Below are 24,014 nucleotides of genomic sequence, written 5' to 3'. Positions count from 1 at the left end.
CAGAGTCACTGCCAGCACCTGACAAAGAAACTACATGGGAATACAGTGCTAGTTCAGCTTAGTTCTGCTCATTTGAATAAAGCAGGTGTGTGTTTTACATATTATTGTCTAGCTACCTACACTCATGATAACTTAAACCACAACACCACAAACTAAAAAAAGCCATTCAGCTGTATCAAAACTTCTGGCAAAATATCATGCATGTTTTACAAAAGCATTCTGTATTGGTCCCCAACCTTTTTAGCTTGTGACCTCACACAATGAAACAATGTCTACTTTTGACCCCACATCACAGGTTGTGGCCTTTGTGTAAACATTAGTAGTGAAGAGTCATTTTTCTATCTCAGTTTGTTTAATGTGGGCCTTACTTAGTGGCTAACAGTTGTGAAAATAGCCAGTATTGAACCAATTTTTTAATGTAAATATAGTTTTGTGCTCATTTATTTTATTTTTTTTTCTTTTCCTTATTTTACAGGGGCAGTGCACATTGATCGACATCGCAGTGAATTTGACAGTGTTAACAAAACATTTGTTAACTGTAATGTTAGGTAGGGAACCACAGCTCTAGTATATTGTTTCTCTATTGTGTCCCCCCAGGATAAACTTATGCTCATTTTGCTGGATTTACTCTACAGGGTTTTTTTTGTATTATTATTGGGCTTTTGCCTTCATTTGATAGAACACCTGTCAGAGAGAGAGGACATGTGAGACAGGGGGGTGACATGCTAACCTAAAAAGCTAACTTAAGCCAACATTACCAGCAACATTACATTGGGCTTCTCCTCCTGGGTTCACAGGTGTCGTGGTTTTATTTGCCACGGACTCCAGCATCCGCCGTCTCGATGTTTTGTCTTCTTCTGGCACCTTCTTGGACAAAGTGTGGTTGTTGAACTTTGGAAATTTCACTTTTAAAACTGACCGAGTTTTTTCACGCATCTTCCCGCGCTTGCCCGTCTGGCACTGAGTGGGGGGCTCAGTCTGGTCCATGGTCTGGTCTGGTCGTGGTTCATCTCTTTGACTGGAGCCCAGCTGTTGGCTAAACCGGGGCACATACGCAGTCCTAACTAGCGACATTTTTCTCTAAGCTCTATAGAATCTGACGGGAGACGCACTTGCTTTACCTTGGCCTAACTTTATCTGGACTGGGGTTTTGTTTTCTGAGGTCCTGAATTGTGCTTGTAGCGCTGTCAGCCAGCAGGTGGCAGTATTAGTGAGTCTGTATCATAGGTCTGTATGTAAAAGTCTCAAAAATCTTATCTACGTTGTACGTCCTTGCTTGTGTAAATTACACCCGGATCTGAAGTCTCAGATGCTTTCTCAAAAAGGAGTGGTGGAAGTATTCATTCTTTCACATTCAGTACAAGTATTATTAGCAAAATGTATTTAATTAGAGTAACAGAAAAATTAGCCCAATTAGTTATAATATATTGTATTATTATTGCTGATATTTTACTATTCGCTAGTCGAGGTGGAGCTAATTTGAACAAGGCTATACACTGCTGCTTAATCTATAAACAATACATCATATTTTATAAGCTGGTAAATTTTGAAAAAACATCTTAATTTGTAACTTAACTAGTAGTTGTAACTACGTGTAATGGAGTACAAAGTACAAAATTTCCAAGTAATAGTAGTATTGAGTATTAAAATATTTTTTAAAAGTTGTTCCAAGAAGAGGTTTAGAATGAGGATAAAACCACCATTTATTTGGAAGTCCTCCCCGTTTTAATATGCTACTTAAGTTGAATTAGGTTTTTATGCATTAGGCTGTAAAATCTGTGTCCTCATCCATGGGATTTTTTTGCCCATGTGTATACCTTTCACTCAAAATACAGGCTTCTATTAGACTAGAAAAGGTTTTGTTGGAACAAAAGACAGGAGGTTTAGGTGAGCTAAATGGCACTAAAGACTGAAATAAGCCACAGCCTATAAATACCTCTGACCTGATTCAACTTAACCCACCAGATGTGCCAAAAATAAATAAATAAATAGTGCTTTCACACAACAATGGCATCAGGTGTGAGATTCTTGTTTACTAGAAAACCATCAGGGAAAAAACAACATTAACTCAGGCCTCAGAAAATACTGAAAAATCATAATTCTTCCTCACAGCTGTTTTATTCGTTCAACATCTCACATTACAAATACTTCAAATGTATGCATACAGTTACAAACAGTTGGCAGCAAATGAATATGACATTAGGTCTTTGTTTTACTTCAATACTACAAACCAACTATAAAAACTGACTTCTGTATTGTAGCGTAAATTAATCAGGAAGAAAAATATAAAAATTGGAACTTACGTATAAATGTGAAATGACTTAATAAAAATCAAAATGATATCAGGTAAAAAAAAAGTTAATAAATATAACCTTCCCAGCATACAATTAAAAACTATTGAAATTTTGCAATCAAGTAATACTAAACAGACATGATCAATATTCTTTTCATCTGAAAATGTGGAGCACAATACAGCAATTAGAAAAAACTAGACACATCAACGAGTTTAACACATCACCCCAAAAATATAACAAAGATCTGATCAAAATGATAGTTATACATTTCAATTGAAAATATAGCAAATGCTAAATACATTATCAACCTAGTATATACAATGTTTTCAATCACAGTAGCATGGTAGTAGCAAAATAAGTAAATAAGCACAAAACTAATGTTTAAAAATAAATTCAGGTATAAATTAGTTGTTTTTTTCTTGCAGACATCAGCATGAACAATAGGAAACAAATCATGTGTAAATGACTGCATGTTTTATATGGGTTAAATGACTTACACTGCGGAGACTTGTTTCTGGAAAGAATAAGTATTGCACATAATGGCTCAAAGTTAACTTGCAACATTAAATCACATTCAGGTTATGTCCCAAAGCATGCCACATCACAAAGGGGGTCAAGTGATCAAGTCTCCTCACATGTCCTACTGAGTGTCCTCTACATTACAAAACGCATCCAAAGTGTTGTCACTGTGTAGATTGCATAAACATCATGTCTGTGTAAGGAAGGCAGACTCCATCATGTAAAGAGAGGCTACAAGAGAGGTGATCTCAAAAGAGATAAGGAAATGAAAGTTAAAAAGGAAAAAAGGAGATCTAGTGCATTACATTAGGTCCTGCATCAACACTAGCCATGTTATTTCTGTATTACATTATGCATGCCAAGAATAACTAGAACTCACAGGCAGTCCCAGAAAGAGGATCTAAATATTCAAACAGCTGTTATCCACTCCGGTGATAGAAGGGAAGATTTCACATTGACCAAAGCCAAAACATTAACCCTACCGATAATCTTATTGACTACACCTAGGAGAGAAATGTCAGAATATATTTTCAGGACTATCAAAATCAGTTTAGAAAGGTCTTGTCATGCCATAGGATCCTGTATTTATGTTTATTAGGACAGAGGAGAATCCATAAATGACTGGCTAATGATAGCCTTTTTTTTTTAATCTCTACAGAATCACACCAATGCACCAGACAATTTTCAGATTTACCAGCACTTAAATATATAAAAGCTAATTGAAAATTATATTAATATCATTCATTTTCTTTTTTAAATTAAGTTTACCATAAATGCAGATCTCTTAGTAACAAAGGTACAAAATTATTTTTCACCAAGTGAAAAAAATGAGGTATTGCAAAAGGAGTTTTCCCATCTGTGAAAAATGTGCCTAAAATGACTATTGAAAAAAATATTTAGAAAAGTAGTGCATAATAAATGTATATATGTTCATGACAAAATAATCAGCTATAAAACACTGTACAAAAATCAGCAGGCCATGTATAAAATAATATCTTTATCTCTGTGACAGCAAATTCTAGCTACTACCATATCCAACCACAACACTTGTGATAGAAGCTCCAGTCATGGTAGAGCGTGCAGTGGTACACCATGAGGACAGCTCAGGGAGACTGGACTGTGCATTCCCATTAGTTTGTACTACATTAGCATGTTAGCTTCCAGTGCTAATATCCCTGACAATATAAAGTGAGCAAATACTACTGCCAATACCTGAGCCCTGAGGGCTGTGTCTTTATTAGCCGACACCCACAAACCGAAACTCCAGACAACTCCAGCCTTTCCTCCGCCGAATGACAAGAGGACACAACATTATCCTGATAACCCTCAGATCAACATCTGCTTTTGATGATGCATTTTAGGCCAATCTTTGGTTTGCCCTTTCTGGTTACAAAGTGTCGACTTTTAAACCAAGACCTAAAAACTCATGCCAGCAATCTAAATGTGTGCCAGACTGAGGGGAGATTTTGTTTTGTGACGTGGCCAGATGCTATACACCGAGCTTCTTGAAAAACTCAAACCTTCCGACCATGTAAAACTGTGTTCCTCCTCTGTTCAACCCAACCATTTGCACTCAACCTTTGGTAAATGGTACAGTTGTTCTCCTAATCCTGCAAGCAAAAAAGAAAGAAAATGCACCCTTCTTAAACTCAACTTCCATAGTTAGTATACTGATTTAGGTATGATGAACCTCACTTAAATTTTATGTTACTCTTGACAACAAATGTAAGCAGCTTCGCCAGCTAACGTGAAAAGAAAGTACAGTCAAGTCAGAAAACATCTAAATCAAAAATCTAATGCATCCATATGTTCATGCACACTTAAAGTCAAAACATAAATGGGATTTCACTCTCTTCTTAGCATTTACTTATTTTAGAAGGCCGAATTTAAAACAAAATAAAAAATAAATTAAGATGTTTTTTTTTGTTTTTTTTAACTTAAAAGAAAAGTGCATTTATTTTTTTTTCCCCCCCCGTACCCCTTCCCCAACTACCCCTTTCTCTCAATCCCTCCCCGATCCTACATTGTCTCCCTCCCTTGTCCTCTCGCCTCAGTTCCAGCGAAAGGAGATGTGTCGTGGTCGGTCGCCTCCCTCCTTCACCAGCGGCTTGTGGAACTCACGGCCGGCCCGGGAGTGGATGGCTGCCCAACAGTACTCACAGTAGTACTGCAGACAGGTCACGTTGGCGCAGAAGAAAGGAGCAAACTTCCCCCCGCAGCGGGTGCCCTGGCATTCATCACACAGCTGGTCGTCCAGAACATATGGCTTCACTTCCACCTGAGAAAGGGATGAAATGGATGACAGGAAAACTGAGTTTAAATGGAGCTTAAGAAAACTGAATGCACACACAGCCAAATGTTAGACAGGTGGGAATAAATATTTCATGAACATCCACTCTTAGTTTTTAAGAACTGAATAGGAAGCTGTTAACATCAGATGGACTCACCCGTTTATCAATCTCCCCATGCTGCAGTTGAACAAATCGGGCACTAATGGCTGCAATGTAGCTTTGCTGATTGGAGAAGGCTACTCGCCCCGCCCCTTTTGGATACTTGAGTTCAGGGTCTGTGTCAATCCCAGCGTAACACACTCCCCCATACAGACGGTCCATGATCATGGCAAGCTCCACTGGAATAGAGATACACAATGCAAGTTAATGGGATCAAAACCATTTCAGTCCTAATGCAATACATTTTAAGGTCATCACACACATGCTACTTACCTGCACGTAGGGGACGAGGGACACCTCCTACAAAGATAGTTTTCCTCGGGTCCAATGGCTGAGAGCCATCCATTACAAAGTCACTGTCATTTAGGTTCCAGGGCCGGATCTGGACCTGCAAAAACAAGATGAAACAATGTTTTTTTTTTTAAAGAACCCATTAATTTCCTCTCAGTCAGACTAACTACTTTGTGAGGAATATACATTTTGGATTGTGAAAATGAAAAGCGGCTGGCTGCTTATGTAATATGGATCAACAAATGTCTTTTGTTCAATTTGACTGCTATTGCAGGATGTTGTTGGGGATGGCTGAAGCTTTTTAAAAACAGGAAGCCCATGCAATGAAGGTGAAATACTGTAAGTCACCATTTTTTCCATTTGTCACCTTTTGCACTGTGGGGCAGAACATTGCAACAAACGAACGGACTAACTCAACACACATTACATAGTTACAAGTAACGTTTGATTACTCATTATTACTTGTACTTCACATGGTTAACGGTCTATTTTTACAATTAAACTTTGCACTGAAAATGGGCAGTGCACAAAAGTTATTCAGAGACTCAAAGACTTCACACTCTAAATCAAAGACCACTTGTGCAGGTCTATGATTTTAACATTTGTGGTAGTTTTGTACTCCGAGTAAGATTGATAACAAGCATAAAGCAGCTAAACGGAACAACAAACTCACAGGCTTGTCTTTGATGGTGGGACTGGAGACACACAGGTAAAGCTTGCCATCCTCCTGGATGCAAGCATCAATCAGGGCCTGAACGGAGCTCTCGTCTTGAAACAGCAGGAATGCATATCCTAGAAAGGTTGGACACACAGAACAATGAGCATGCACAACAAGTGAAAACTCATCAGTACGATGATGTGGAGTAAACATTCTGGCAGAATCACAATGTTCCAACTAGTTTTTAATTCACCTTTTGGTGGAAAATAGGACTTGCTCTCTGCCTTGTGAGGCCAGTCAACAAACAAGTGACCAAATCGGCGGAAACTGGCAGTAATTTCATCTGAAAAAGGAAACTCAGTTAGCAAACCCATCAGTAATGTATTTAGTGCTGCCCTCAAAACCAAATATCTTCGGTTTCATATACTCTATAGCTGAATTGAGGAACTAGAATTGTAAATTCTACAGAATATGATATTGCACTTAGATCAACTCAAAATTATATTAAATTTAAAAAAATATATATTGTTGTAGATCAAAATATATATTTATCAAAATTGATCTACAACAATGTAGACTAGAAAACTTGGGCTAGCAAAGCATCCTCTGTAACCGCAACATGCGTTTACCTTCATCTATGTCTGGGGGCAGCCTCCAACAAACACTTTGCGAGAATATCGCTCCACGCGTTCACCATTGAGGTGGGGAAAACAGTGGGCTGAACCAAGGCCAGCAAGCCCCTGGTCACCTGACTCGTCCTCTCCAAAAGAGCGCTCGTCCTCCATGGGGAACAGAGACGAATGGCCTAGAGGAGAGAATGGCATGATTTACACATGTTGGTCCGCCATTAGTGACACTGAACAACAATTCTTACCGTTTTGAAAATGTATTACTATTACAGCAAGGAATTTGATCAGATATAAATTAAATGCATACAAAAGCAGCCATGATTGCCATTTTTGAACACAGTAAAAGCACGAGTATTATCGCTATTAGATCTTGGCAGGCAACCTTAGAAGGCCACAGGAAAAGGGGCTTAACAGTGACAATAACAGAATAATCAGTGACACCGGACAGCCAAGCAGATGAACAGAGGCAAAACCACAAAATCATCATGTCAGGCGTCATTATTGCTTTCTAAATAATATATAAGAAATCAACACACATCCACAAGCTTTACCTCGTCTTCTGCCATAACTTCTTGCTGCATGTAAAACACAAAACATTGAAATAGCTTTTTGAAAAAACAGCACACAAAAAAATAGTAAGTAAGTGAGGGAAAACACATCCGGAGGTTGAAATTAATTTGCTGGATCGCCGGCCAAAGTGGCTAGCGTATGTAGTAACAGACACTCTGGATTTCCAAAGTAAAAATGCTTTCCATCAAATGCATCTATTTAAACCTTTACGGGAGAAAAAAACAAAAACGACATTTTCACATGTATCCATAAACTGCAATTGTCCCTTTCCAATATTTTCTACCTACTGTGTTTATTAAGCACCAAAATGCCAAAGCAAATTTCTTGTTTGTGTTTGTAAAGCTAATTCTGATAACATGGCATGTAATCATTAAATCACTAATGTAAAACATTTTTTTTACTGATTTAATAAAATGCTCACCATTATGCATGGAAAATTGATTACTTGAATTGAAGTGATGTAACTTACAAATGTGCATCATCTGCCCTTGACAGCACATTTATGGAATCATTTATTTGCGCTCTCCCTCCCACCATTATTTTCCTACTTGAAGAAGTTGGTGTGACATTTTGGTCGTGTACCACAGTGACTACAATAGCAGTTAAGAAAGGTAAAACATAAGTAATAAGACTTTAAAAGATGCGTTTTTGTATCTGTGTGGTTATGTGATCTTTTTGTTCGGCACACATTAATTTCAAGCCCCAACTTCTGCTACAGCGCTGCATATATTTGTATGCACATCATTTACATACCATTCATAGGTAGAGGCCCGTCTCCACCCTGGTGAGAGAAGCTGTAGCGTCCTACATGACAAAAAAAACAACAGGAGCGGCCTCAGAACATCATGTCATGAAATGATTCCAAACTGAATTAATAATTACATTCACTCATTTCCGTTTTGTATAATCTCCTTCCCAACTTCTTGAAGTTCTGTTGGAATGGTTTGGGGTAAAGTATTCTGTCCTGTGTCTATAGGAAAAAGACCACGGTGGCACACATTTGGGAAAAGTATGAGGAATTTAGTGTAGTGCCTCAAATGTAGTTTGGTTATTCTTACATGTAGACACAAGTGCATGTTAGTGTAATATCATGTGCAAGAAAAACACTGAACTCAGTCCAAGATTGTGTGTTGAACTGGACAACTATGCAAATTCTTAGATTATTTATTACTGGAGGAAGCTAACTTGTAAATTAAGTGAACTTCCCACATGGCAAATGACAAAGACAGACATTCGATAGAGAAGGTACATGCATGAGCTGGCCCAGATTAGCATCTGTAGAGCTGGCTGTGATGGAAAAGGGGGGTTCTTTTAAGATTGACTGCAACAAAACTGAACAGAAATGTTTTATTAATGAGAGAGTTAGTTGAGATCAAAGAGTCTCCACAGCAAAAATGTTGTTGGTGACCGTTTTCATTCGTTATGGAGAATAAAACAAAAATGTACTGTAGAGTGAGACAGAACTGTAACCAATCTCGAGTGGGTCTTTTTCATGGCGTGTTCATACACCTGACGATAACATGTGTAGAGTTTCTGTACTGACACTGAAATAATACCCGATACTTTACTCTGCGATATATAACCACCATTTTTACAAAACCTTTTTCCTGGACAAAAGAAGCCATATTTTTTGTATGGGAATTTAAACTAAAGCAGCTGTCAAAGTACACATTTGCCCATTGTCTAAAATAGGAACATTTTGATTGAAATCAGGAACTTGCTTATTAAACACATGCAATGGACACATTTTGGTTGTTACTAAAGAGGCATTCAAGTTTGATATACATCTCTGCTTATACTGCATTTAAAATAACATTCTATTGAACTTATATAGGAATATATATTGATTGAATGCCTTTATTGTCATTGCATGTTACATACAATGAAATTTCTAATCTCATAAAAGAAAGCGCCAAATCGCTACTATGTAATATTCAAAACATTATATTATACATTTTGGTTAATACTCCACAGCCTTAGTAGTAACGTACGGGGTAAAATATCCCAAAAAAGGTAGAATATATAACACCTTATACCTAGTGCTGGGCATCTATCTTCAATACTCTTGAGTAGCACCCAAACAGTGCCTATAGCATCCTTTTGGTGTCATTACCAAAACTCACATATCATACTGTCACCTATTTAGAAATTTTGCAAGATACGCAGCCCTACATAGACCAAAAATAACACTGCCCTAGATATGAATTTGGTAAAGCTCATTGAGGTTTGGTTTTGTTGGTGCCTTTAGTGTTGCAAGACAAAAAGTCTCAGATTCATGACAACACATGCAACTGTATGACCAAAGAAGTGTAATCACAAGTAATCACTAACACAGACTATTGGTGTGACAAAACTTCAACAGCCTCAGAAACTGCCATCTAGCTGATCAGGAGTCCTGATAGTCTTAGAAAAAACAAAACAAACAAAGAAAAATAAAAAAATACACAATGAGCATCACCAAACTGGTAACTTCTGTTATTTTGTTAACCCACAATAAGAAGCATGCATGTTCAAACTCAAGTCCTGCTATCAACACAATCAGTTGTGGGCACTGAAAATACCCAGTTTCCAAGCTATCCTCTCCTCGCTATTGTTAGTGTGGGAACCAACCTTTCAAGGAATCCTGCTCAGCCCTCATAATGTCAATCAGAGAGTTCTCCAGAGAGTGCATACTGAAACCATCAAAGGGCCGTGTTCTCTCCTGCTGAAGGAGAGGAAGACAACAATTAGCGTCCTCACTTCCCACTTCACCATCTAAAGCAGCACAAGCTGCAAGAGTCCTGACATAGTTTGCTATGATGCTAATAGCTAATAAAAAACCTGCAGAGAATCTCCCCGTAGAGACCTTCAGCGGAAAGCACTGTAAACAGAAAATGGAGCCCAGAGTATGTTACAAAAAATTACCTGCATATCTCTGCAATCAAATCACATCCAGCACATCTGATAAGAAGATGTGCTACTTAAGGAGCTAAAAGATGCATCCCCCCACTTTCAAATCTAATTAAGAGGTAAAAAGACATATTGGCATTTGAAAGAATTCCAAAAACACAGAACAGCTATAATGAGTAATACATAACACAACTGAAGTGTTTCACTGTGTATCTAAATGGGTTGAGAGCATGCAAAGCTGCAGTGGAGCACAAGACTTCAGAATCAGGACAAGAGGAAGGCCATGTGATCGAGGCAGATGATAAGACCGCTCTCCAACAAAATGATCTATATAAGACCTCAGACACACACAATAAGTTTCAATTCATCTGTTTAGTTGGCTTAACTGTCACGTATCCTGTTTTGCTCAATGGTCTTTTTGTTGCATTTGAAACAGATGAGCGTGTTTAATAGATTTAACATTGTTTACCCCCAGAGGACAAACTAGACATTTACAAGTGGCAATCATATAGGACCACAGTTCAAGTCTTTCGCCATTTTGAAGAAATCATCAATTAAACTGATTATAGTTCAAGTGAGCTTCACACCTTGCAGTTCCCTAAACCCCAGGCTAAGTATTTCCTGTGATATGCTCACCTGGAAAGGGTAGACATTGTCACTGCGGCTCATACTGTCCTCCACCCAGCCCTTGTGATTGAAGCCAGAGCTATTTCTGGGAAACTTCTGAGAGGGAACCTATAGGACAGTTGGATCAGTTTCATATGAGTCTCACATCAATTAATTCAAAGATCTGCTAAGATCTATTAGTGCTTGAAATGAACTGTAACAATCTCATCTACCTGGTTATTGGGAAAGGACTTCTTTAGTGGAGAGATAGAGTTAAGACCTGTCATCCCTCCACCTACCCCCCGCCGGTACTCTCGAAGCCCCTGCGTGCCTCCCCAGCCACCGTACCCACCGGGGCTCCAGGACGTGGATGTGGGAGTGGAGGGGCTCTGGTAGCTTCCCCAAGGGGAAGGGGGTTTGCTCTGGGCAGGAGCGAGGTGGGGCAGCTGGGTGAATGGTCCAGTGCGATGGGGATGCGGAGGGAAGGAGGGCTGGGGTGCATGAGGGCTAGCCGGGGAGCGCCGATGCTGCTGTGGGACCCCCTGACCGTGGGGGTGGTAGTGCTGGGGGTGAGGTGTTGGTGGGTGGTGCTGGGAGACTGGTCCAATCTGCGGGGAGAAACTACTGCCCGCTCCAAAGCCAGGCCCGGCGTGGTGGGAGAAGTTCTGGAACAGCAGAGGAGGTCCGTTGGTGTTTGAGCCAGCAGGGCCGAAGAACCCTCCGACGTCTTCCCCGACCACTTGAGACTGGGTGGATGGGACAGCAGGGGACCAGTTGTTAAAGCTGGTCAGCGAGGATGAGGAGGAGGTGGATTGTGCACAGCTTGTACCCATTCCCAAGCTGTCTTGGTAGTCAAACCCACTTAGCACCGGGGACTCCATCCTCAGCTTCTCCTTCCCACCACTGCTCTCCAAAGAACCCTTCTCCAATGAGCAGTCTTCAGAAAGAGCCCCTTCAAGCTCTCCTAGGCCTCCCCCAGCCTCCTGCTGGCCCGGAGACAGGGCCTGAGGCTGGGCCTGGACCTTCTCCTGCATGTCCTGGAGGTCCAAGGCCTTGGACTTGTCTGACTCCAGAATCTCATCTTGCATGTTACTGTGTTGGGCTACGGCTGGGAACAGCCAAGCACTGCCCCCATTGGTGGAGCAGGTGTTGTTTACGAAGGAAGGGGGGCTGGGGGGGTTGGAGGGGTGGTGAGGGTGCTGGGGTTGGAGGTGAGGAGGGATCCTTACAGGGAAAGGAGATTTGTTACCGCTGCTGTTCTTCACCAGAACTCCAAACCCGTAGTCCCCCATTTAGGACACGCAGTAAGTCTTCAGTTAACTTTTGGCTTTCACCTTGTTCTCTTTCCTAAAATGTGGGTTGAGGTGGGGCAGGGAAGAGAAGGGGGGAGGAAGGGGTGACAAAAAACATAAGACTGTTACACCTCAAGTTGATCTGGCCTCTAAAAAAACAAGCCTCGTCAAACCCAGTGAATGTGCCTGGGCTGCACCCTCTCTGGTCTTGTGATGCAATCAATGAGATTAAATCATTGACTGGCTTGGCCCATGGGAGGCCTGGATGAAATATAACACTCGGATAGCAGTCAGGCAACCACGGAAAACACCCAGCCTAACCAGCGCAGGCAGCTAACAGCCTGGGCTGGTGACGCTGACGTCTCCAAAGGTCGTTACGCAGCTAGCAGCAAGCTAACAGCTGCTCCGCCACCTTACATGCGCCCTGTTAATCGTTCAGATCCGAGCAGGTATTTTTAAAGTACGAGTGTGCATTACAGTGCATCCGTGAACGCTCAAGCGCTGCGGTGGCGTAAGTTACGGCACGGACACTTACCGAATTAGCTTCCTTTCTCAGCAATGACCTCCTCATACGCAACCATTTAAATTGTTGATGACGTCCCCAGTCTGTTCTGAATCTGGGGTAGTTCCCTTCACCAAGCCGCTAGGCTAGGATAGTAACTTAGCCGATAACGTTACCGCAGAGACGCTGTAGCACATTAGCAAACCAGCTGGGAGGCAATAAAACAATTAAACGGCTACAACGTCTGTTGAATTTTCAGTAACGTACACGACACCGTTCTCAACGACAGGACGGCGGAATTTTCCAGGGCATGACTAAGTTGTTAATGGTGTAGGGATCTTTAGACGACCTCGTCTGTTTCGTGCCCTGTATGTTCAATGTCACACAGCCTACCAAATCTTGTCATCATTTTTACACCACAAAATAACCTAACGCAACCTCGACCGCTGCTCTAACGAATCGACAAACGCGTGTATTTGGTGATATGTCGGGCATAGCTACCTTCAGTTTGGCGTCATGACCTTATCGTTTTGATGTTGCCATATTTTAGCGTTCTCCCCTTTTCTGCATTTCCTAAGCAGCCGGTGCAAATGGTCTCCTCTCTCTTCTAGTTGACAGCTGGACCAGTCCGGAGACACTTCCGTCTATAAGCCCCGCCCCTGCCATCAGCCACCAGCCACTGTGTGTCAGGATTTCCCTCTAAAGCTCCGCCCATATTGCTGAAATTTAACATTTGATTGGATGATTGCCGTGAGGTCACGCCCAAAGCACTCCTACTCAATGAATGGCACATGCACTAAAGACGTTCTCCTCCCAAATAAGGATGCCTTGAAGTCAATGGGAGGAGTTGTTGTAAGGAAAATACATTAAATATCCAAGGACATTTTTGTCGAAACCCTCAACCAAGACTAAAAAAAGATATTTTAATATAAGAGTACTGTAAGCCAATGGAATGCAAATCCAAGCTGTAGCATCGGCATATGTATTTATTCCAAATGCAGAGTTAATTTGGCTACGCAAATGTTTTTTCTTTCCTCCACCTCAGACTTCAGCAGTTGTTCAGGATTTGTGTGTTGTGTATCAGACAGGCCCTGAAAAGCAATGGAATAGATAGATAGATCCACTGCAAAGCAATCTCATTAAAATAAGCTGCTGCTATTTTCAGCACGTAATCGAGCTTGAGAGCTTTATTAATTTTACTTTGGTCAGATCTGTGCTGTGCTCTGATCATGCCATCATATCATACTTTCACTTAGCAGAATACAGATGACATTTTTATAAAGCAATGTGGTCTCCCTCATCTGATGTATGCCTTCAAATCAGGACATAGATGTGCTTCTCCCTTTAATGAAGAGCATTCATTTAAACCTTGATGATCGATCACCAGGAGAGGAAACAGTATAATTTTCTATAGAAGTACTCTTGTATACTCTTACAATATACATTTCTCAAGTGGGAATACAATTACTTGTGCTGAAGCTACTCAAGCAGAGGAGACTCTTTTAAACAGTTCCAGTAAACGTAACACAGCTAATATGTGGGCTCCTGACTGAATCCATATTAATATGAATACTCAACAAAACAAATTCCCGTGCAGTTCAGTAATGGTGTTGTGACTGTTGACCATTTTGTCTCTGAAAGCACTAGCAAAAGTTGCCTTATAAGGAAAGGAGTTTAGCCCAACTAGAATATCTTCATGATTGTGCCATTAACACCAAGCTGTAGGCTGTTGGATGATTTTCGTTTCTAAAAAGATGTTCAGTAACAGTCCTTCATCAAAATGAACTTGAATAAAGGTTTACAAGGAACTAAAAAGTACATGAAAGAGCTACTTAATGTCAGTTATTTTCCACACCAGTAATATTATTTTCTGCTTGCTTGTTGAGTTAGTCTTGTTAACACAGTGTCCCCCAAGGCAGACCCACCCTTCATTTGTATCCTGTAGCAGTGACACACATCACCCCACTCCACTCCCATGTGCTGCAGGGCCTGTTGGGGTGGTTTAACAACACAAGAGAGTGTCTTGAGCTTTTAGTTTCTTCTAAAAATAACAGAGTCCAGGTGTTACTGGTTTGATATTCTCAGGCCAGTATGTACCAATTGAGTGAACCATTGGGCACTCTGTTGACTTAATACCACAGGGATGTGTTCAGTATGAGCATGTGTAAGGTAGTGTGTTTGTAGGTTTGTTGGGATCCCCCCTCATATGTATGCTGCTGTCTGCTATAGGCCTTTTCAGGCTGTCAGTAACTTGAGCACAGTAGGTTGTGTTAGCATTTTCTTCCCTGAGAGCAACACGCTCTCTATTCCCCAGTGAAACTGAGCCTTGCTGCTGATGTTCCACTCATGTTATGCAGCTGAAAAGGTAGGCCTGATTATTCAACACACATCCGGCTATATTACATTTCTGTCGTACCAACTTTAGGTAAATATATGACATTCATGTTCCTGAGGCCCAAAAGGAGACAGAAGCAGGGTGCACCCGTTCACCCTGGACGGTTGTTAAATGATTCATCCATGGAAGTTAGGCACGCAGTCATTAATTCATTAGTTCACACTAGAGCACAGCGTACATGTTCCAAAACCACCCGAGGCCAACTATCTCAGGTTTCTCTGCTCAAAGGTGCAGACTCTGTTTTGTAATCAGCCTCCTCTCAGATGTGATCTCTGCAGCCTCCATACTGAAAGAGCTCCATTGCCATACCAACCATGCAAGCTGGGAGATTTCTGGTCCAGCCGGCAGCCCATTGTACAGCCGGGAGGTCATCCAATTCAGACGCAATATGTTGTTGAGTGTGACACTGCAAATTTTCTCCCACACACTGCAGTTCCTTGCTCATCAGGTACCTGACCATAATGTGACACCAACAGTGTGCAGGCGACAATGTCAGCATACAGTTTACTGTTGGCATGTAGCTTGCACTGTCTTTCCATCTGTGGGCAGCTGCGGCGGCGGGGGAGGGGGGATAAATAAATAATTACTATATTCCATCTTTACATTGCAATGGCTAAGTTATTGCAATAATTATAACTTTTCATTATTAGTTTTGAATGTATGCTAATAGATACGATAATTGGGGCAGTGATGGTGCAGTATATAAGACACAGATGTCTTTAGCAAGATACTTAACCCCTAGTTGCTCCAGAGCCATGCAAACTCTGACATACATAGCAATTGTAAGTTGCTTTGGATAATAGCGACAGCAAAATGAATATAATGTAATCATCCCAGCAGAGTCTTTTTGGTGTGTCTAAACAAGCAAAGTTGTTGTTTGTTGTTGCTTTCTGCTCTCAAGCCCAAATTGAGATACCCCTTATGACATCATCAGGGTCATTTTTTTCAAACTTTGGAAAGCTCCACCATCTGTGGAGTCCTCCTTTTAATATAAAACACAATAGAAATGCATCTGTTGTTCCTCATTAGGTTGTTTGGAGACATACTGTTCTTGTGTGCTTCCTCTAATCCAAGAGCAAGGAGAATACCGGAAGTTTAGTCACTTTAAGCTCACATTTCAAATCAAAATCTGACATATCAAACCTAACAAATCATTTCAGCCTTTAGGTGACCCAACTCACCCCTATTAAAAATCAAATACTTGCACCTGCTCCCAGCGGCTGTCTTTACTTCAATAAAAAGAGAGATGTCACCACCCAGTGGTCATTTTGTATCACTACATGCTCAGAGATACCAGTTAAAAACTGTGGCACCCTGGCAGAAAGTGCAATACAGATTCATATTGAACTGCAGAGGTGCTGACAGTGTAGAAGCTCAATGATGTGTTCTGACATGACATACAGCCTTCCTTCTACGCTGTCACACAGTAGGTAAATTGGAAAACAAATGAGGGCAGGATTTGTGTGTCAAATTCCCATAAAAGGCCAGTGCAACTCCACCTCAGCACACTTAACTCAACTCTAGAATGACTTAAAACTCCAAAACAAGAGTTAGAAATCTGCCTTTCAAAATTAGAGCACTGTCTAAATGTTTAGTGAGGCAATGTACACTGTTGGGACAACTCATAAAAACTGACACCCTGAACACCCCCCAAGCATTGCATACAATCCAGACTTGCTGACGTAAATGTTTAGGTCTTTCAATAGGGAGGATATTTCCAGTCCTTGAAACTTTAAACACAGACCGTATTTCACTGTCAGAAAGGAGGCGGCAAGTCAAGCGAGAACAGGGTGTCTTTTAACTTGTGTATATCTGAGACGACGAGGCCTTCTCTGCTAACCTGCTCAGAGGGTGTTGAACATCTTGCCCCTGAAAGTTTTGTACTCTTGTCTGAATTCTGCATCTTTTTCTTTGCCACAAGAACATGTTTGTCCTGGCATTTGTGCCATGATTTTATGCTACTTCAATATAAATAAAAAATATATTGACAGACACAACATGTACAAAATACAGACAAACACATTTTAATGATAACATGATACATCTGTTCCATGAGTCCAAATATATTTATAGAACCATATGCCCAATGTCTTACAGGTGAGTTACAAACTTCTAGACCATGTTCTGTATTTTCAACAGTGAGAGCAGAGTCCCTGTGCTTAACAGAGGAAAACAACTTAATGTGGTGATGGAGCACTAACAATGCAGGAAACATGGTTAGTTTTATTTTCCTCTGAACGCATAAAGAACAGCCATTCAAGCCACTACATTATTACAAAAAGCCATATCAAACCTAATGACAGACAGCTGAAACAGATTGTCACTTTACACACATACAGTACATTCTCAATAGAATTAGCTTATGTCTCATGATGGGATGTCACAGGAATCCCAACCTCCACAACAGAGTAAAAAAAGAAAAGCCCAAAAGCCTCACTGATGATACAAACATTTGGAGCTTAATATATAATAGTCTCTTAATGATTGGGAGGAAAAAACATTACCTTGCTGTAAGTACATAAGGGTGGGGGAAATAAGGGAAAAACCCCTGAACTGAGCCACAAAATCTGAGCATGTTTTATTTTCTTTTTGCACCTTTTGCACCCCAGCACGTGGTGTAGTGTGCTCACAAACTGCACTTCCACAGCGAAAGCATGTGACTGGCTTGATATGGTCAAAAGCCTATGTGTGTGACCTCAAGGAGGGAGAGAAGAAGAGTACTAAGAGAAGTAAAGATGGAGTGAATCATCACCTTAAAAAAAAAATAAAAGTTGAGCATGTTTCTCTCCTTCTTGCTCCACTCCTCTCTGCCTCTCTGTGTTGCTGGCTCTTGGCCGTGGCCCAGAGGAATTCTCTGGTGGCCTCGGTAAATATAACATTTAGAATAACAGCGCCACAGCCCCCGTGTGTGGACTTAACCCAGTTCCTGGGTCCTTGCTGCGTTGCCTGCAGCTCTAACGGGTAGAATAACCGGCCTTCATGTCTCTCCTGACCTAGGTAAGGGACCAGAGAGAAAAAAGGGATAATTTATAGGGGCCAGAGATCTGGAGGGTTTCTGTCAAGCCTCTTTCCTGCTCATTGGGACACCACAAAAGGGTAACATTGCCCTTCTAAAGAAGGGACTCCGTCTGGTCCTAAGGAGCACGTGGGGATACAGGACTTGGTGCTGTAGTTGTTCTAATGAAATATCGTATACAGGGAGGTCTGATTAGAGGGTGACTGTTCCGGTAACCTGGTCTCACTTCTTAACCTGCAGCAGTCCAAGACAAACTGACAATCATCCAAAGTGCAAAATCTAAGACTTGTGGCTCAACATCATCGTAAAATAGCTCAACATTAAATCTCATGACACAGTATCACCCATTCACTTAAATCACAGAGAAGCGGTCACTGTGGACAATAACAAGTTTAGGCACCTTGATGTGTGTGATTTTACATTTGAAAGGACTTGAGCATCCTCTCGTTGCTGCAGTTCCCCGATAGCTGACAGTTAGATGGAAAACCAACTCAAAGAGAATGTAATAACATTTGACAGTTCAGTTATTATTGGTGAACAAGAACAATAATGTCTCCTAGAGCTATGAACATGACAGTAATCTGTAATGTCACTGAGACACAGTTTTCTGGAGCTCTATTAACAATGAATGAGAGTGACGTGATACTTTCTGCATCCAAATGAGATGCATGTCGGAGTTGCACTAATACTCATGAAAAATGTCCATGAAACAGCATCTGCTATGTTAGTCTCCCATTCATTGCCGTCCAGACAGCGGTGCTTGATGACATCAGAGATCAGTCTTGGCTCTCTTACTTCTAGCTTTGTGAGAGACTTACCAATGCATACAAAGGTGAAATAATTGTCCATATTCATAGTATTACATTTGCATCCTCTTTAAAATGGATTTTCACTTTAAGAATGCACAAGTTTGTTGGCTTTGTGGCCATCATGCACTACAATTCATATGTGCCAGAACTGGACTTGAAACCTGTACAATTTGTATTTAATCATCAAGTATCTATAATTATAATACACACATTCCCACTCTGAAACAACAAATGGTGTATGTTACATATCTACAGACCAATGTGATGGGTGCAATACTGTGAAAAGAACAACAGACAGCACACCATATACTATGTCATCTAAAGTACATCAGTATTGCATATTGTAACTATATTTATACACGTTTATATAAATATAGATAAGTATATTTCTATGTACATTTTGATATTTCAACATTGCATAAAGAATAAAATAAATAGTACAAATATAATCAAATCTTACAGTAAGTATGATTTGATAAATGCTATATTAGAGCCAAAACAGTCCTAACAGTTAAAATAATCATGATAATAACAATTATTATTCCATTTAAAAAAAAATTGTGGCCTACAGTCTGGCATAACAGTACAAGCTACACCACAATTACCCTGCAAGTTTACAATGTGGGACTGCTGGAATGACTGGAGAGGGTGGAATAAGGACAGGAAAGGTCAGGGCTTGTTTCCTTCTGCTCAGTCTGTCTGGGAATTTGTGTGTGTGTGTGTGTGTGTGTGTGTGTGTGTGTGTGTGTGTGTGTGTGTGTGTGTGTGTGTTTAGAGGTGTGCATAAGTCTGCAAGTGTGCATTTTAAATGTTGTAGGGGTCAAAGGTTGGGATTGTCTCCTGCGCTTTCACCTCCGGATGTCGGTGGCCTCGGGGTTTTCCTGCTCAGCCACAACTCCAGCTTCTGGATTCTGGCGACGTGGTCCCTGACTGCGATTGCGTGGGTGAGCGTTGAAGCCCGCTTTACCAGGTTTGTCCTTGTCGCCTTGCCGTGGGGGGCGAGGGTGCTCCGGCTCAGAGTGGGAGGGCAAGGAGTGGCGGTGGTGCTCGACGGCGGAGCCGGCGGGAGATGGGGCGAGGGAGGAGCAGAGGCTCAGGCTGTCGCACAGAGCCCCCCAGTTCTGCTCGCACTGTAGCCGGACGCTCCGTGTCAACGCCTCCTTCACCTCCTCACCGCAGCTCAGGAGAATATTCACCAGCTCCACATATGGACTGGGCAGAGAGACAGATGACTCACATGAAGCTTCAGATTTAATATTTGGAAGCACAAAGATCTAGGTCTAGGAAATGACAGGAATGAATGGGATGGTACTATTACTATATATGGAAGTAGAGAACAGACTTAAACTGGCGGAAGAGTCCAGTGAAGGTAAACAGTCAAGAGATACAAAAGAAAGGGTCAGACTAGAGAAAATATATTCCAACGTGAAGTCACTCACCCTTTAGGGAAGAGATCTTGGAAATGGATCATCTCCACCATGACGGCCACATTCTCCTTAGCAGCAGAGCACAGGTTGTGTTTGATATAACACTCTCTCTGGAGCTGGAACACCATCTCTTTAATGGACACACACTTCCTGCTGATACAGCTGAACTTGTGTCGTAGCCCATGCGCCATACATTTCAGGGCATCCTTGATGAAGGACTTCCCCTGTGTGCACACAGAGACCCAAGTGTCGAGCGAACTCTCAAGACAAAGTCCCTTGAAGTTGTTGAAACTTGAGAGTTCACATCAGCCAAAGAAAACACATTGGCTATTAACTAGATGTCATTTTTGACTTCTATAGGCCAATTACTTACACATAATAATTTTGGTACGTTTTTTAGATGTTGCACACCAATTTTGACAGTGTTGAAGTGTATGTGTAGTTGTGTTACAGCAAAATTAGTATGAATGTCTAACTATATGCTTCTAATATTGTTCTAATAATGTTTTTCTTCTGCTGAAATCTTCTGGATTTGTCTGCCAAAGATGTCAGTTCCTAGTGTGTGAACCTATAGACATATTAGTACCCCAATCAGGCCTGGCTTGGCTGGCCCTCAGCCTCCGCTATGTATTAAAAGGGAGCTAACTGGGCTTCTGGCCAACTGGATCATGAGTCTTGGTCCTAACTATATATGCACCAGTCCACCGAGAGTGAAGTGAACATCCCAAGAGAGGCAAAGAGATTATGAGAGGAGTGTATGTACAATCACACTTCTAGAAAAACTGACATGGTTTTGAGGCATGTATAGGGGAAAAAAGTACGCAAACTTGTTCATGGATGACAAACATGGAGCAGTGAAGCGGTGGAAAGGAAAAAGGAATGTTGCCTCTGGTTATATAATTTTTCCAAACACACAGACAGACTAGCTTAGTACCTGAGAGTCAAATTTGCCAGCGTTGTGCAGGAACGTCATGCAGATTTCCTGTAGCCCCCGTATCTCGCAGGAGTTATTCTCAAAGCACTCAAACACACCACAGCCGACATCCCCTGCACTCACCAGGCAGTGCTGGATTTCAGCTGGAAAGAGAGAACAGGTTAGGGGAGGGACCTTATCATCTGTTCACAGCAGAGAAAGCAGCAGATTGTTGCAGGCGTGTTTGGCAATGAAGACCATACGGCTTGAAGGCACAACTCCACTTCAGCACTGATTGCTGCACGAATCACAAAGCTGATGTAGCGTATAACTATTTCCACAGACACAGGCGGTCGCTCGTGTGTTCATGACCTAGAGTCTGAGAGAGAAAAGGGACGCAGGGCGAAAGGGGGAGGGATTCTAATTTCCCAAGCTGAGGGATTCCTGCAGAGGAACACTTGGTGACAGATATTACTGTGTCATTCTGCACCACAATCTATCTGCACTGCCTAGCATTGAGATGGGATGGTGCATTGCAGATACAGCTTTGACTACTTGTGGGGGAAACACAAATGCAGCCATTTCTATTGTGTGTCAACTGAATGTGCATCAACAAGTCATGAACTGACATTGCATGCTGAAATCCCAATATTTAAAAGGTGTTTCACTGGAGATATGAGGGGGCACAACAACAGCAATGCAGGCAAAAAAAACTTTGAGAAATTTGCGATATGTGTCATGTGATTAAACCAGCTGTGCACACCACTGGCTGGCTCTCAAGTGCCCCTTTCTCCTTACTGTAGCCATGAAAGGCAGGAATAACACAGATGATTGAGGACATAAATTACCAAGAGAAAATGAAGGTCTCTCTTTTCTGTCTGAGAGACTATATTATGAGACATCTGACTACCAGCAGGGAACCTGTCAGAAACACTGCTGCTTACTCTATGTGACATTGTTGAGAGTTTCATTCTTAAAGTTAATTATGACAAATTGCAGGTTAGGTTGGGAGCCAACAGGCCGCATACAATTTCAGTTTGGCTAAGAAAGCTGACCTAAGTAAAACATAATTACACGCTGATTTGTCTTGGAACTGATAACTGATGGGCGTAACAACATTTTTCCTTCAGTCGGAAGTGCGCACCGGTTGCGCAAAGACAAAGTCTTGCACAGCAAATATAGGATTATATGTGACTTATTAGAAATCACGCTTGTCAACAAAGAACCTCTGTTGGGGGGGCAGTAGCAGGGGGAAGGGGAATAGCTGCTGCGGGGTTTGTAGGCACAGAGTTGAACTTTAGTGCGCAGGAAAAGTGAGCCGCTGTCAGCAGTGCTTGTTTTGGCATCACGGGAATGTGCTTGGATCGTACGAGCTTGGCCGCAACGTGCATTGAATTACACAGTGGTGTTACCAGGGTCTCTGCTGCAAAACCTGCGTTGGATTTCGTCCTTATTTTTCAGTGTGGAGGCAAGATAACAATTGCTGTAATATTTTTGACACAGGTTCACATGAGGTCCCCAAGTCATGCTGTGTATGAGTAACAAAAAACCCCCAGCCAATATGAACGACAGGTTTGAGGATGAACGGCGGCGGTCTAACGTGGTGTTAGTACTTTGTGTTAATTAGGCAAAGCACACTTTTTATGGTATTGAAGCAATATTCCCCCAGAGGACTGATTAAATTAAATAAAAAAAAACTCCTGCTTGCATTCAGCGCGGACCAACGACCACACTACTACAATCATTACTGCTCTACTAACCTGCTTGAACACACCACCCAACATTCATTTGAAGAGACAGCCTTGACAACAAATGCAAAATACAGATTTCCTCCACAAAACCACTGAAACTGTTACCTATAACTCGCGCACACGCGATCACCGGCGCGCACCCACACCTAGATGCGCTGCCGTATACATTACCTATTACCTTGTGCCATTCTATTAATAGTTTACTAACATATTAGGTTTCTGTCTGAGAGTATTTACAAGATATCGTCTTTCTTAGTAATCGAAAAGAATCACCCGTGTGCACCGTAAAGCCGGGATTTCAGTGGAAAAACAGCGGATTGCTCAAATCGCCCGGACGAGTCCCCAGCATGGTTTCATTTGCAGCCACAGAAACACGTGTACGGACAAACCCCACGTAGATGTGTGAGCAGTTGCACCAACCAAGAATCTGCACATTCTTATCTCTAGTAACACTTATTTCTTACCTGTATTCTGCAGGGAGAGGCGTCCTTTCTGGCTCACAGGCTTCTCCGGGAGGCTGTCATGGATATCTATATTATCCGATCCCACTACTTGCTCCAGCACTGACAAAACCAGCAGCGCCACGGCCAGTTTGACCAACATTGCGTCTCAGACAGTGCGCTTCGATTCCCAGCAAAAGATCCGGCAATGTGTGTGTGTGTGTGTGTGTGTGTGTGTGTGTGTGTGTGTGAGGGTTCACCTTGGATCAGTGATCAGCGCAGCTGCGGCTTGGTGTCTTATGGGCCAGCTGTGGGACTGAATGCATGGGCTGGATGCTGCCTATATTTCTCAGAGCCCCGGGTGTCAATTTGGATGAAGGAGTTAAGCAGGTGTTGTCGGTTGGGGCTTCACAACCAATCAGAGACGCAGACATCCACGTCCAAGGTTTTAGGGGAGTGTCCAGTGAAAGTCCCCTTTTTGCAATAAAACTGGCGCCATAACGCATGCAGCAATATTCACGAGTAAGTTAACTGTGACATCTCTGGCATGATCAAGCAGTGTC

At 41.7% G+C, this 24,014-nt stretch overlaps 2 protein-coding genes across 2 annotated transcripts; both read right to left on the bottom strand.

Moving 5' to 3' along the window:
* Positions 1 to 2,096: 2,096 nt before the first annotated feature.
* Positions 2,097 to 13,353, bottom strand: LOC119888497 (cytoplasmic polyadenylation element-binding protein 4-like). The gene is given in 14 exon segments (XM_038699073.1): positions 2,097 to 4,423; positions 4,837 to 5,091; positions 5,261 to 5,442; positions 5,537 to 5,651; positions 6,228 to 6,346; positions 6,466 to 6,555; positions 6,842 to 6,862; positions 6,865 to 7,017; positions 7,393 to 7,416; positions 8,165 to 8,215; positions 10,022 to 10,115; positions 10,937 to 11,035; positions 11,140 to 12,253; positions 13,202 to 13,353. Coding segments are annotated over 12 exon segments (2,235 nt in total). The 5' UTR covers positions 12,199 to 12,253; positions 13,202 to 13,353; the 3' UTR covers positions 2,097 to 4,423; positions 4,837 to 4,863.
* Positions 13,354 to 17,098: 3,745 nt separating this feature from the next.
* stc2a (stanniocalcin 2a) lies at positions 17,099 to 23,795 on the bottom strand. The gene is made up of 4 exons (XM_038699825.1): positions 23,476 to 23,795; positions 21,282 to 21,424; positions 20,360 to 20,571; positions 17,099 to 20,132 (listed from the first exon to the last, which is right to left on the bottom strand). The coding sequence occupies exons 1-4, from the start codon at positions 23,612 to 23,614 to the stop codon at positions 19,769 to 19,771; spliced, it is 858 nt and encodes a 285-aa protein (XP_038555753.1). The 5' UTR covers positions 23,615 to 23,795; the 3' UTR covers positions 17,099 to 19,768.
* Between the last annotated feature and the right edge of the window lie 219 nt (positions 23,796 to 24,014).

This window comes from Micropterus salmoides, unplaced genomic scaffold (assembly GCF_014851395.1).
Source record: "Micropterus salmoides isolate LMB-PRFRI ecotype aquatic unplaced genomic scaffold, ASM1485139v1 Ms_hic_scaffold_5, whole genome shotgun sequence".
Classification (NCBI taxonomy): domain Eukaryota; kingdom Metazoa; phylum Chordata; class Actinopteri; order Centrarchiformes; family Centrarchidae; genus Micropterus; species Micropterus salmoides.
The sequence above is the reverse complement of the archived record's forward strand: the minus strand, read 5'-3'. Positions and strand labels throughout refer to the sequence as shown.

Coding starts and splice junctions, on each gene's coding strand:
- stc2a (XM_038699825.1), bottom strand. CDS start 23,614: ATGTTGGTCAAACTGGCCGTGGCGCTGCTGGTTTTGTCAGTGCTGGAG. Junction 21,425..23,475: donor CCTCTCCCTGCAGAATACAG/GTAAGAAATAAG, acceptor CTCTCTTTCCAG/CTGAAATCCAGCACTGCCTG. Junction 20,133..20,359: donor CAAGATCTCTTCCCTAAAGG/GTGAGTGACTTC, acceptor CTCTCTGCCCAG/TCCATATGTGGAGCTGGTGA.